We start from the raw sequence: 14,304 nt of genomic DNA, 5'->3' as shown, positions 1-14,304 counted from the left end.
GAGTGAGGAATTAAACTCATCTTACCTTCATGCTCTGTGTTTCCTGGAGTAATTCTCTGCACTTTGGTCCTACCACAACCCGTTTCATAACAGTCTTATCAAAAAAGTTGTATTTACAACATACCTTTTGTAGCAATTTATGTTGAGAAACTTTACAAATTAAATGAGAAGTGACAATGTTTGTCTTTGTGTACCAATTCCATTAATGAAAACCTACAGCTAATCCTTATACATTAAACCATAATTTATAGTATAAAAACAACGAATTTCATTGCTTTAGTGTTTTTTTTCTAATATTTTAATTATATTCATAGTTATACAGAAAAAAACAAAAAACAAAACAATATATATATATAGGCTTACTGCTGTACAGAAAGCGGAACAGAGAATATTTGCAGGCTGTAAATACAATTTAAAAGAAAAGGAAAAACCGGACAATGATGCATGGCATTGCTCAGACAGTATATGTTTGGTTTACCTTATTATATACATAGAGATATAGAGAGAAATCTAAAGGGTTGCAACAGTCACCAAACTAAATGATTCTTAAGGAATTACCTTCATGTTACCTTTTAAAAATAGTAAGTTATATTACCTAAAAATAATAATTAAGTTTACGTAAATAAATAGGAAAGGACTGACATGAATAAACTTGAATATAATAACATTTTAATTGAGCAAACTCTGTGTTCTACAATATCACGTTTCAATAAATGTTTTAAAATTTAACTTTATGCACAACTCTTGGTTTACATTTAGAGCATTGTCCTTGTTCAGACCAGAAACAGTTAACATTTCCCTGCAGATTTTCCTCCGGAAAATGCAGTAGTTGCCTCAAGAGTGGGGTTTGTCTGATTGGCTGTGGTTTTGGTTTGGAGCAGCTGTTGTGCTTGGCAAAGCTGAAGGTGAAGCAGCTGTGGTTGTAGATGAGGTTGTTTTAGTTCATGGAATCAGTCTTGTTGTAGAAGTTGTGGTTATTATTGGAACAACTGTAGTTGTGATTAGAGCAGCTGTAATTGTTTTTGGGGCAACTGTAATTTTGGTTGGAGCATCTGTGATTTTGGTTAATGCAAGTGTGGAAATGGTTGGCACACCTGAAATAGTTGGAGGAGCTGTGTTATTTCTTAGAGTAGCATTGTTTGTTACAGGAGCAGCTGATTCGGTGGATGTTCTTATTGTAAAAATTGTAATTGATGCAACAGTCATTGTGGTTATAGCAATTGTGGTTGTCGCTGTAGTTGCAGTACTTTTTCTTAGAGCAGCTGTAGTTGTTGTTAGAAATGCTCCTGTTGTGGTTGGAGCAGATGTAGTTCTGGTTGGGTCAGTTGTTGTTGTTGGAGCAGTAGTTGTTGTAGTTGAACCCGATGTAGTTGTGGTTGGAAGGACTGTTGTTGTGGAAGGAGCAGCTGTAGATGTGGTTGGAACGGCTGATGTTGTGGCTGGAGCAGCCGTGGTTGTGGTTTGAGGAGTGGTTGTTGTGGTTGGAGCAGCTGTTGTTGTGGTTGAAACAGCTGTAGTTGTTGTCAAAGTAGCTGTGGTTGTGGTTGCAACAGCTGTAGTTGTGGTTGGAAGGACTGTTGTGGTAGGAGCAGCTGTAGATGTTGTCGGAGCAGCTGTAGTTGTGGGCAGGGCAGCTGTGGTTGTGGTTTCCCAGCAGATTTTCCTCCGGAAACTAGCAATAACTAACGTTATTGCTGACTTGTCAGAAGCCATGACAACAGGACCATGCTGAATGCAGTTATGAGGCTGATCTTGTGGCTTACTCCACTTGACATTTCTGTAAGAGTGTAAAAGGGGACACTGGGTATTATTTGATAAACGCATCTGTGATATTGAATATTTTGTGCCATGTGCATTTTAATTTATATGTACAATAATGAAAATGTAATTTAGCTTACGTATGCCATCCACAAAAATGAAACTGTTGTCAATGTTGAAAGCAGTGATGTTTGAAGATGCATTGACCAAAACTTCAGCAATTTGTCTTTTTGTAGGAACAAACGCTGATGAAAATCCAAGGTCTATGTTGTTGATGATTGACCCATTGCTGCAAAGGTAATAAGATATCAGTTAATATGTACAAATTTAATTCAACAATATTCAGAATGAATCTGCAAATCGTACCGGAAAAATATCACAACAAAAGTGCGTAGTGATGAAAATGCTCGCTGGAAGAGTGGTTCGAGCTGCAGAAAGACAAAGAAAATAGTTTGTAATAGTTGTAATTTTTTTATACTGATCATCAAAATTGACACTAAATCTCAATCATTCATAGAAAGCTCTGCTAATCAAGTATGCAAAGAAGTTTAATATGGATACTGGAACAAAAGAACCCCACAAACGGCAACCAAAAGTATTCAGACAACTTTTTAGTTTGTTTTGCTTGAATTTTTTGCACACTTGGTAATACCTTGTCAGAAAATTTGCTTCTCTGTTAGTTTTAATATATATGCTTTTAATATAGCCAGCAAATCATGGTAAAACATTGCTTTTTGAGTCTTCGTGATGTTTTACTGACATTAGCCATTTCAATCAGTAATTCTGTCCCACAAAAACAATAAGAGTTTATAGTGTTGTTTGTAAAACCTCTGTTGCATACATTTTACTAGCAGCTGAAATGAGACTTACATTAGACTTTAGAAGTGCAGCTCGATTAATAAATGCTGTAGATGATGGGTTGAGCAAGTCAATTGTGAAGGTCTCTCTTGCAGATCTAAAAGTCAGTCGCTTTGTTATTGTTGACTCCACAGTTGTAGTTGTGGTTGTTGGCTTAACTCCAGTAGTGGTAGTTGTTGTGGTTGTTGGCTTAACTCCAGTAGTGGTAGTTGTTGTGGTGGTGGTTGTAGAAGCGGTGATTGGTTTAGCTGTAGTAGTGTTTGTTAAAGCTGTTGTATTTTCATTGGTAGCTGAAGCTTTGGTTGTAGCATTTGCAGCTGCAGTGATGGCAATAACTGTAGAATTTGTGGGGGTTGTGGTTGGCAAAGGTGTGTCTGCCAGAAACAAGGATTAAGTTACAATATTATTGTCAAAAAGAATTGCTTTAAAAAGTATTTTGTGTTAAGTCAAATTTCATGTAATCATCATCAGAAAAAATTAGCTAGCAGGTAAATGATACTAGTTATTTCAATTAATAAGCAAATGAAAATTGTGGTGTGAAAATGGTCTCTTTTTGTCTGTTTTTATTCTTTTGAAACTCTAAGCAGTACATATTTGGAAACAGTTCAAACCTAAAATAATGTGTTAAAAACCAGCCATTTCTTGTTTTGCAAAAAAAACTCAAAACAAACAAAAACAAAAAACAACAACAACCTCTGCTGTGTTCAAGCCTGAATCAACAGAAACACAGACTGATGGAATGTACAAACATTAATGCTTAAATTAAGGCCTACATTACTCTGTTTTTCTACAGTGCTTCTACTTACATATTATTTGAATGGACCCAGGTAGAAACACAATTTTGAAGGTAGTGGTCTTTATGGCCTGTTCTAAGGTGTCTTGTACAACCTTATTCTCTGGGAGTTTTTCAAGTGGTGTTGTTTCATTAAACACCACCTTCACATCTACTTCTGTGGCATTCATTCGTATTGTGGGACTAGAAACTCTGCAATATAACCATAAGTAAAACACGTTGAGAAAAACAGAAAATAAAAAGTAGCAACCTATAATAATCTTGTTCCTTTTCTATAAATGATGTAGATCAACAATAGAATTATCACAACTCAGCTTACAGAAAGACAAGTAAGATCCAAAAATGTTTAAACTCACCTAAATGCATTGACAAAACTACCGATGAAGAGGGCTCCAAACCTTTTTCTGTAGATTTCATCAAACTGTAGAACATAGAATTAAAAACAATCCTAAGAATACTAAAAAAAATTTATTTCAATAATATTTCAGTATAGATGCAAATTGTATTTCTGTTGAAGTGAATAAATAGAAACATTTGAGTTTAGCACTTACTGCGTCTATGACCTTTTGCTTAAGTTCCTTAAACGCGTTGCTGTTTTCATCAGTGAGTGGTTCAACAAATGGTTCATTTACAGTTACTCTAACAACAAAAAATAGAGCAGGAGCTATGGTTGTAGTTTGTGCAGTAGTTGCTTCAAGAGTGGGGTTTGTCTGATTGGCTGTAGTTGTGATTCGAGCAGCTGTAATTGTTTTTGGGGCAACTGTAATTGTGGTTGGAGCATCTGTGATTTTGGTTAATGCAGATGTGGAAATGGTTGGCACACCTGAAATAGTTGGAGGAGCTGTGTTATTTTTTAGAGTAGCATTGTTTGTTGTTGTTTGAAGGACAGTTGTTGTGGTTGGAACAGCTGTAGTTGTAGATGGAGTAGCTCTGGTTGTGGTCGGAGCAGCTGTTGTTGTGGTCGGAGCAACTGTGGTTGTGGTTGGAAGAACAGTTGTTGTGGTGGAAACAGCTGTAATTGTGGTTGGAGAAGCTGTGGTTGTGGTCGGAGCAAATGTGGTTGTGGTCGGAAGGACAGTTGTTGTACTTGGAAAAGCTGTAGTGGTGGTTGGAGAAGCTTTGTTTGTGGTCGGAGCAGCTGTTGTTGTGGTTTGAGCAGCTGTGGTTGTTGTTGTAATAGCTGTTGTTGTGGTCGGAGCAGTTGTGGTTGTGATAGGAGCAGCTGTTGTTGTGGTTGGAGCAATTGTGCTTGTGGTCGTATGGACAGTTGTGGTGGGGACAGCTGTAGTTGTGGTTGGAGTAGCTGTGGTTGTAATTGGAGCAGCTGTTGTTGTAGTTTGAGCTGCTGTGGGTGATGTCAATGCAGCTGTGGTTGATGTCGGACCAGTTGTGGTTGATGTCGGAGAAGCTGTGGTTGTGGTACGACCGGTTGTGGCAGGAGCAGTTGTGGTTGTGGTTGGAGCAGTTGTCGTTGTGGTTGAAGGAGCTGTGGTTTTGGTAGGAGCAGCTGTGGTTGTGGTCGGAAGGACAGTTGCTGTGGAGGGAAAAGCTGTAGTTGTGGTTGGAGTAGTTGTGGTTTTGGTCGGAGCAGCTTTTGCTGTGGTTTGAGGAGCTGTGGTTGTTGTTGTAGCAGCTGTTATTGTTGTCAGAGCAGCTGTGGTTGTGGTAGGAGCAGCTGTTGTTGTGGTTGGAGCAACTGTGGTGGTGGTAGGAAGGACAGTTCTAGTGGGAACAGCTGTAGTTGTGGTTGGAGTAGCTGTGGTTGTAATTGGAGCAGCTGTTGTTGTAGTTTGAGCAGCTGTGATTGATGTCGGACCAGATGTTGTTGATGGCAACACAGTTGTGGTTGATGTTGGAGCAGCTGTGGTTGATGTCGGAACAGCTATGGTTGTGGTAGGAGCGGTTGTGGTAGGAGCAGTTGTGGTTGTGGTTGGAGCAGCTGTTGTTGTGGTTGTAAGTACAGTTGTTGTGCCTGGAACAGCTGTAGTTGTTGTTGGAGCAGCTGTGGTTGTGGTCGGAGCAAATGTGGTTGTGGTCGGAAGGACAGTTGTTGTGCTTGGAACAGCTGTAGTTGTCGTTGGAGTAGCTTTGTTTGTTGTCGGAGCAGCTGTTGTTGTGGTTTGAGCAGCTGTGGTTGTTGTTGTAATAGCTGTTGTTGTGGTCGGAGCAGTTGTGGTTGTGATAGGAGCAGCTGTTGTTGTTGTTGGAACAATCGTGGTTGTGGTCAGAAGGACAGTTGATGTGGTGGGAACAGCTGTAGTTGTGGTTGGAGTAGCTGTGGTTGTGGTCGGAGCAGCTGTGTTTGTGGTTTGAGCAGTTGTGGTTGTGTTTGGAGCAACTGTGGTTGTGGTCGGAAGGACAGTTGTTGTGGGAACAGCTGTAGTTGTGATTGGAGCAGCTGTGGTTGCGGTCAGAGCAGCTGTTGATGTCAGCGTAGCTGTGGTTGTGGTAGGAGTGGTTGTGGTAGGAGCAGTTGTGGTTGTGGTTGGAGAAGCTGTGGTTGTGGTTGGAAGAACAGTTGTGTTTGGAACAGCTGTAGTTGTGGTTGGAGCGGTTGTGGTTGTGGTTGGAAGGACAGTTGTTGTGGTGGGAACAGCTGTAGCAGCTGTAGTTGTGTTTGGAGTAGCGGTGGTTGTGATTGGAGCAGCTGTTGTTGTAGATTGAGCAGCTGTGGTTGATGTCGGAGCAGCTGTGGTTGATGTCAAAGCAGCTGTGGTTGATGTTGGAGCAGCATTGGTTGATGTCGGAGCAGCTTTGGTTGTGGTAGGAGCAGTTGTGGTTGTGGTTGGAGCAGCTGTGGTTGTGGTTGGAGCAGTTGTGGTTGTGGACGGAGCAGCTGTTGTTGTGGATGGAGCAGCTGTGGTTGTGGTCGGAGCAGCTGTAGTTGTGGTCGGAGCAGTTGTTGTTGTGGATGGAGCAACTGTGGCTGTGTTCGGAAGGACAGTTGTTGTGGTGGGAACAGCTGTACTTATGGTTGGAGTAGCTGTGGTTTTGGTTGGAAGAACAGTTGTTGTGGTTGGAACACCTGTAGTTGTGATTGGAGCAGCTGTTGTAGTTTGAGCAACTGTGATTGATGTCAAAGCAGCTGTGGTTGATGTTGGAGCAGCTGTGGTTGTGGTAGGAGCAGCTGTGGTTGTGGTCGGAGCAGCTGTTGTTGTGGATGGAGCAACTGTGGTTGTGGTCGGAAGGACAGTTGTTGTGGTGGGAATAGCTGTACTTATGGTTGGAGTAGCTGTGGTTGTGATTGGAGCAGCTGTTGTTGTAGTGTGAGAAGCTGTGGTTGTTGTCGGAGCAGCTATGGTTGTGGTAGGAGCAGCTGTGGTTGTGGTCGGAGCAGCTGTTGTTGTGGATGGAGCAACTGTGGTTGTGGTCGGAAGGACAGTTGTTGTGATGGGAATAGCTGTACTTATGGTTGGAGTAGCTGTGGTTGTGATTGGAGCAGCTGTTGTTGTAGTTTGAGAAGCTGTGGTTGTTGTCGGAGCAGCTGTGGTTGATTTCAAAGCAGCTGTGGTTGATGTCGGAGCAAGTGTGGTTGTGGTAGGAGCGGTTGTGGTAGGAGCAGTTGTGGTTGTGGTTGGAGAAGCTGTGGTTGTGGTTGGAAGAACAGTTGTTGTGGTTGGAACAGCTGTAGTTGTGGTTAGAGCAGCTGTGGTTGTGGTCGGAGCAGAAGTTGTTGTGGTTGGAGCAACTGTGGTTGTTGTCATAGCAGCTGTTGTTGTGGTCGGAGCAACTGTAGTTGTGGTCGGAAGGACAGTTGTTGTGGTTGGAACAGCTGTAGTTGTGGTTGGAGTAGCTGTGGTTGTGGTTGGAGCAGCTGTTGTTGTGGTTTGAGCAGTTGTGGTTGTGGTTGGAGCAGCTGTGGTTGTGGTCGGAAGGACAGTTGTTGTGGGAACAGCTGTAGTTGTGATTGGAGCAGCTGTTGTTGTGGTTGGAGCAACTGTGGTTGTGGTCGGAAGGACAGTTGTTGTGGTGGGAACAGCTGTAGTTGTGTTTGGAGTAGCTGTAGTTGTGATTGGAGCAGCTGTTGTTGTAGTTTGAGTAGCTGTGGTTGATGTCAAAACAGCTGTGGTTGTTGTTGGAGCAGCTGTGGTTGATGTCGGAGCAGCTGTGGTTGTGGTAGGAGCGGTTGTGGTAGGAGAAGTTGTGGTTGTGGTTGGAGAAGCTGTGGTTGTGGTTGGAAGAACAGTTGTGGTCGGAACAGCTGTAGTTGTGGTTGGAGCAGTTGTGGTTGTGGTCGGAGCAGCTGTTGTTGTGGTTGGAGCAACTGTGGTTGTGGTTGGAAGGACAGTTGTTGTGGTCGGAGCAGCTGTGGTTGTGATTGGAGCAGCTGTTGTTGTAGATTGAGCAGCTGTGGTTGATGTCGGAGCAGCTGGGGTTGATGTCAAAGCAGCTGTGGTTGATGTTGGAGCAGCTGTGGTTGATGTCGGAGCAGCTGTGGTTGTGGTAGGAGCGGTTGTGGTAGGAGCAGTTGTGGTTGTGGTTGGAGCAGCTGTAGTTGTGGTTGGAGCAGTTGTGGCTGTGGACGGAGCAGCTGTAGTTGTGGTTGGAGCAGCTGTGCTTGTGGTCGGAGCAGCTGTTGTAGTTGGAGTAGCTGTGGTTGTGGTCAGAAGGACAGTTGTTGTGGTGGGAACAGCTGTAGTTATGGATGGAGTAGCTGTGGTTTTGGTTGGAAGAACAGTTGTTGTGGTTGGAACAGCTGTAGTTGTTGTTGGAGCAGCTGTTGTAGATTGAGCAGCTGTGATTGATGTCAAAGCAGCTGTTGTTGATGTCGAAGCAGCTGTGGTTGTGGTTGGAGTAGCTCTGGTTTTGGTTGGAAGAACAGTTGTTGTGGTTTGAACAGCTGTAGTTGTGATTGGAGCAGCTGTGGTTGTGGTCGGAGCAGCTGTGGTTGATGTTGGAGCAGCTGTGGTTGATGCCGGAGCAGCTGTGGTTGCGGTAGGAGCGGTTGTGGTTGGAGCAGTTGTGGTTGTGGTTGGAGCAGCAGTAGGTGTGGTTGGAATAGCTGTAGTTGTGGTTGGAACAGCTGTGGTTGATGTCGGAGCAGCTGTGGTTGTGGTCGGAGCAGCTATTGTGGTTTGAGCAGTTGTGATTGTGGTCGGAGCAGCTGTTGTTGTGGTTTGAGCATCTGTGGTTGTGGTTGGAAGGACAGTTGTTGTGGTTGGAGAGGCTGTGGTTGTGATTGGAGCAGCTGTTGTTGTAGATTGAGCAGCTGTGGTTGATGTCGGAGCAGCTGTGGTTGATGTCAAAGCAGCTGTGGTTGATGTTGGAGCAGCTGTGGTTAATGTCGGAGCAGCTGTGGTTGTGGTAGGAGCGGTTGTGGTAGGAGCAGTTGGGGTTGTGGTTGGAGCAGCTGTAGTTGTGGTTGGAGCAGTTGTGGTTGTGGACGGAGCAGCTGTAGTTGTGGTTGGAGCAGCTGTGCTTGTGGTCGGAGCAGCTGTTGTAGTTGGAGTAGCTGTGGTTGTGGTCAGAAGGACAGTTGTTGTGGTGGGAACAGCTGTAGTTATGGTTGGAGTAGCTGTGGTTTTGGTTGGAAGAACAGTTGTTGTGGTTGGAACAGCTGTAGTTGTTGTTGGAGCAGCTGTTGTAGATTGAGCAGCTGTGATTGATGTCAAAGCAGCTGTTGTTGATGTCGAAGCAGCTGTGGTTGTGGTAGGAGCTTTTGTGGTAGGAGCAGTTGTTGTAGTGGTTGGAGCTGCTGTGGTTGTGGTTGGAAGGACAGTTGCTGTGGTTGGAACAGCTGTTGTTGTGGTCGGAGCAGCTGTGGTTGATGTTGGAGCAGCTGTGGTTGATGTCGGAGCAGCTGTGGTTGCGGTAGGAGCGGTTGAGGTTGGAGCAGTTGTGGTTGTGGTTGGAGCAGCAGTAGGTGTGGTTGGAATAGCTGTAGTTGTGGCTGGAGCAGTTGTGGTTGTGGTCAGAGCAGCTGTTGTTGTGGACGGAGCAACTGTGGTTTTGGTTGGAAGGACAGTTGTTGTGGTGGGAACAGCTGTAGTTGTGTTTGGAGTAGCTGTGGTTGTGATTGGAGCAGCTGTTGTAGATTGAGCAGCTGTTGTTGATGTCGGAGCAGCTGTGATTGATGTCAAAGCAGCTGTAGTGGTGGTTGGAACAGCTGTGGTTGATGTCGGAGCAGCTGTGGTTGTGGTCGGAGCAGCTGTTGTGGTTTGAGCAGTTGTGATTGTGGTCGGAGCAGCTGTTGTTGTGGTTTGAGCATCTGTGCTTGTTGTCGTAGCAGCTGTTGTTGTGGTCAGAGCAACTGTGGTTGTGGTCGGAAGGACAGTTGTTGTGGTGGGAACAGCTGTAGTTATGGTTGGAAGAACAGTTGTTGTGGTTGGAACAGCTGTGATTGATGTCAAAGCAGCTGTGGTTGATGTCGGAGCAGCTGTGTTTGTGGTAGGAGCGGTTGTGGTAGGAGCAGTTGTTGTTGTGGTTGGAGCTGCTGTGATTGTGGCAGGAAGAGCAGCTGTTGTTGTAGTTTGATCAGCTGTGGTTGATCTCGGCGCAGCTGTGGTTGTGGTAGGAGCAGCTGTTGTTGTGGTTGGAGCAACTTTGGCAGTGGTCGGAAGGACAGTTGTGGTGGGAACAGCTGTAGTTGTGGTTGGAGCAGCTGTGGTTGTGATTGGAGCAGCTGTTGTAGTTTGAACAGCTGTGGTTGATATCGGAGCAGCTGTGGTTGATGTTGGAGCAGCTGTTGTTGATGTCGGAGCAGCTGTGGTTGATGTTGGAGCAGCTGTTGTTGATGTCGGAGCAGCTGTGGTTGTGGTTGGAGCAGTTGTGGTAGGAGCAGTTGTGGTTGCGGTCAGAGCAGCTGTGGTTGATGTCGGAGCAGCTGTGGTTGTGGTAGGAGCGGTTGTGGTAGGAGCAGTTGTGGTTGTGGTTGGAGCAGCTGTAGTTGTGGTTGGAGCAGTTGTGGTTGTGGACGGAGCAGCTGTGGTTGTGGTTGGAGCAGCTGTGCTTGTGGTCGGAGCAGCTGTTGTAGTTGGAGTAGCTGTGGTTGTGGTCAGAAGGACAGTTGTTGTGGTGGGAACAGCTGTAGTTATGGTTGGAGTAGCTGTGGTTTTGGTTGGAAGAACAGTTGTTGTGGTTGGAACAGCTGTAGTTGTTGTTGGAGCAGCTGTTGTAGATTGAGCAGCTGTGATTGATGTCAAAGCAGCTGTTGTTGATTTCGAAGCAGCTGTGGTTGTGGTAGGAGCTTTTGTGGTAGGAGCAGTTGTTGTTGTGGTTGGAGCTGCTGTGGTTGTGGTTGGAAGGACAGTTGCTGTGGTTTGAACAGCTGTTGTTGTGGTCGGAGCAGCTGTGGTTGATGTTGGAGCAGCTGTGGTTGATGTCGGAGCAGCTGTGGTTGCGGTAGGAGCGGTTGAGGTTGGAGCAGTTGTGGTTGTGGTTGGAGCAGCAGTAGGTGTGGTTGGAATAGCTGTAGTTGTGGTTGGAGCAGTTGTGGTTGTGGTCAGAGCAGCTGTTGTTGTGGACGGAGCAACTGTGGTTTTGGTTGGAAGGACAGTTGTTGTGGTGGGAACAGCTGTAGTTGTGTTTGGAGTAGCTGTGGTTGTGATTGGAGCAGCTGTTGTAGTTTGAGCAGCTGTTGTTGATGTCGGAGCAGCTGTGATTGATGTCAAAGCAGCTGTAGTGGTGGTTGGAACAGCTGTGGTTGATGTCGGAGCAGCTGTGGTTGTGGTCGGAGCAGCTGTAGTTGTGGTTAGAGCAGCTGTGGTTGTGCTCGGAGCAGCTGTTGTTGTGGTTTGAGCAACTGTGCTTGTTGTCGTAGCAGCTGTTGTTGTGGTCGGAGCAACTGTAGTTGTGGTCGGAAGGACAGTTGTTGTGGTTGGAACAGCTGTACTTGTGGTTGGAAGAACAGTTGTTGTGGTTGGAACAGCTGTGATTGATGTCAAAGCAGCTGTGGTTGATGTCGGAGCAGCTGTGGTTGTGGTAGGAGCGGTTGTGGTAGGAGCAGTTGTTGTTGTGGTTGGAGCTGCTGTGGTTGTGGTCGGAGCAGCTGTTGTTGTAGTTTGATCAGCTGTGGTTGATGTCGGCGCAGCTGTGGTTGTGGTAGGAGCAGCTGTTGTTGTGGTTGGAGCAACTTTGGCAGTGGTCGGAAGGACAGTTGTGGTGGGAACAGCTGTAGTTGTGGTTGGAGCAGCTGTGGTTGTGATTGGAGCAGCTGTTGTAGTTTGAACAGCTGTGGTTGATATCGGAGCAGCTGTGGTTGATGTTGGAGCAGCTGTTGTTGATGTCGGAGCAGCTGTGGTTGATGTTGGAGCAGCTGTTGTTGCGGTCGGAGCAGCTGTGGTTGTGGTTGGAGCAGTTGTGGTAGGAGCAGTTGTGGTTGTGGTTGGAGAAGCTGTGGTTGTGGTTGGAGCAGCTGTTGTTGTGGTTTGAGCAGTTGTGGTTGTGATTGGAGCAACTGTGGTTGTGGTCGGAAGGACAGTTGTTGTGGGAACAGCTGTAGTTGTGATTGGAGCAGCTGTGGTTATGGACGGAGCAGCTGTTGTTGTGGTTGGAGCAACTGTGGTCGGAAGGACAGTTGTGGGAACAGCTGTAGTTGTGGTGTGAGTAGCTGTGGTTGTGATTGGAGCAGCTGTTGTAGTTTGAGCAGCTGTGGTTGATGTTGGAGCAGCTGTGGTTGTGGTAGGAGCAGTTATGGTTGTGGCTGGAGCAGCTGTCATTGTGGTTGGTAGAACGGTTGTTGTGGTTGGAACAGCTATGGTTGTGGTAGGAGCGGTTGTGGTTGTGGTTGGAGCAGCTGTGGTTGTGGTAGGAGCAGTTATGGTTGTGGTTGGAGCAGCTGTCATTGTGGTTGGTAGAACGGTTGTTGTGGTTGGAACAGCTGTTGTTGTGTTTGGAGTAGCTGTGGTTGTGATTGGAGCAGCGTTTGTAGTTTGAGCAGCTGTGGTTGTTGTAGGAGCAGTTGTGCTTGTGGTTGGAGCAGCTGTGGTTGTGGTCGGAAGGACAGTTGTTTTGGGAACAGCTGTAGTTGTGATTGGAGCAGCTGTTGTAGTTTGAGCAGCTGTGGTTGATGTCAAAGCAGCTGTGGTTGATGTCGGAGCAGCTGTGGTTGTGCTAGGAGCGGTTGTGGTAGGATCAGTTGTTGTGGTTGGAGAAGCTGTGGTTGTGGTTGGAAGAGCAGTTGTTGTGGTTTGAGCAGTTGTGGTTGTGATTGGAGCAACTGTGGTTGTGGTCGGAAGGACAGTTGTTGTGGGAACAGCTGTAGTTGTTATTGGAGCAGCTGTGGTTATGGACGGAACAGCTGTTGTTGTGGTTGGAGCAACTGTGGTCGGAAGGACAGTTGTGGGAACAGCTGTAGTTGTGGTGTGAGTAGCTGTGGTTGTGATTGGAGCAGCTGTTGTAGTTTGAGCAGCTGTGGTTGATGTTGGAGCAGCTGTGGTTGTGGTAGGAGCAGTTATGGTTGTGGCTGGAGCAGCTGTCATGGTGGTTGGTAGAACGGTTGTTGTGGTTGGAACAGCTATGGTTGTGGTAGGAGCGGTTGTGGTTGTGGTTGGAGCAGCTGTGGTTGTGGTAGGAGCAGTTATGGTTGTGGTTGGAGCAGCTGTCATTGTGGTTGGTAGAACGGTTGTTGTGGTTGGAACAGCTGTGGTTGTGGTAGGAGCGGTTGTGGTTGTGGTTGGAGCAGCTGTCATTGTGGTTGGAAGAACAGTTGTTGTGGTGGGAACAGCTGTAGTTGTTTTTGGAGTAGGTGTAGTTGTGATTGGAGAAGCTGTTGTAGTTTGAGCAGCTGTGGTTGTTGTAGGAGCAGTTGTGGTTGTGGTTGGAGCAGCTGTGGTTGTGGTCGGAAGGACAGTTGTTGTGGGAACAGCTGTAGTTGTGATTGGAGCAGCTGTTGTAGTTTGAGCAGCTGTGGTTGATGTCAAAGCAGCTGTGGTTGATGTCAGAGCAGCTGTGGTTGTGGTAGGAGCGGTTGTGGTAGGAGCAGTTGTGGTTGTCGTTGGAGAAGCTGTGGTTGTGGTTGGAAGAGCAGTTGTTGTGGTTGGAACAGCTGTAGTTGTGGTTGGAGCAGCTGTGGTTGTGGTCGGAGCAACTGTTGTGGTTGGAGCAAATGTTGTTGTGGTCGGAATTACAGTTGTTGTGTTGGGAACAGCTGTAGTTGTGGTTGGTGTAGCTGTGATTGTGGTCGCAGCAGCTGTTGTTGTGGTTGGAGCAGCTGTGGTTGTTGTAGCAGCTGTGGTTGTGGTTGGAAGAACAGTTGTTGTGGTTGGAACACCTGTAGTTGTGGTTGGAGCAGCTGTGGTTGTGGTCGGAGCAGCTGTTGTTGTGGTTGGAGCAACTGTGGTTGTGGTTGGAAGGACAGTTGTTGTGGTGGGAACAGCTGTAGTTCTGTTTGGAGTAGCTGTGGTTGTGATTGGAGCAGCTGTTGTAGATTGAGCAGCTGTGGTTGATGTCTGAGCAGCTGTGATTGATGTCAAAGCAGCTGTAGTGGTGGTTAGAACAGCTGTGGTTGATGTCGGAGCAGCTGTGGTTGTGGTCGGAGCAGCTGTTGTGGTTTGAGCAGTTGTGATTGTGGTCGGAGCAGCTGTTGTTGTGGTTTGAGCAACTGTGCTTGTTGTCGTAGCAGCTGTTGTTGTGGTCAGAGCAACTGTGGTTGTGGTCGGAAGGACAGTTGTTGTGGTGGGAACAGCTGTAGTTATGGTTGGAGTAGCTGTGGTTTTGGTTGGAAGAACAGTTGTTGTGGTTTGAGCATCTGTGCTTGTTGTCGTAGCAGCTGTTGTTGTGGTCAGAGCAACTGTGGTTGTGGTCGGAAGGACAGTTGTTGTGGTGGGAACAGCTGTAGTTATGGTTGGAGTAGCTGTGTTTGTGGTTGGAAGAACAGTTGTTGTGGTTGGAACAGCTGTAGTTGTTGTTGGAGCAGCTGTTGTAGATTGAGCAGCTGTGATTGATGTCAAAGCAGC

The 14,304-nt window shown here is 46.3% G+C and overlaps 1 protein-coding gene across 1 annotated transcript in view; it reads right to left on the bottom strand.

Moving 5' to 3' along the window:
- Positions 1–279: 279 nt before the first annotated feature.
- LOC124880319 (mucin-2-like) overlaps positions 280–14,304 on the bottom strand; it is a 20,004-nt gene continuing 5,979 nt past the window's right edge. Inside the window, exons 3-11 of the mRNA XM_047385364.1 lie at positions 7,693–7,734; positions 6,331–6,376; positions 3,961–5,765; positions 3,766–3,830; positions 3,423–3,601; positions 2,629–2,990; positions 2,125–2,186; positions 1,899–2,047; positions 280–1,777 (exon numbers count right to left, since the gene is read on the bottom strand). Of these exons, the coding sequence (XP_047241320.1) occupies positions 1,689–1,777; positions 1,899–2,047; positions 2,125–2,186; positions 2,629–2,990; positions 3,423–3,601; positions 3,766–3,830; positions 3,961–5,765; positions 6,331–6,376; positions 7,693–7,734 (2,799 nt within the window). The 3' untranslated portion in view covers positions 280–1,688. The remainder of the gene's footprint in view (positions 1,778–1,898; positions 2,048–2,124; positions 2,187–2,628; positions 2,991–3,422; positions 3,602–3,765; positions 3,831–3,960; positions 5,766–6,330; positions 6,377–7,692; positions 7,735–14,304) is intronic.

The sequence above is a fragment of the Girardinichthys multiradiatus genome, chromosome 14, assembly GCF_021462225.1.
Source record: "Girardinichthys multiradiatus isolate DD_20200921_A chromosome 14, DD_fGirMul_XY1, whole genome shotgun sequence".
Classification (NCBI taxonomy): Eukaryota; Metazoa; Chordata; class Actinopteri; order Cyprinodontiformes; family Goodeidae; genus Girardinichthys; species Girardinichthys multiradiatus.
Note: the sequence above shows the minus strand (reverse complement) of the source record. Positions and strands in the feature narration are given on the sequence as shown.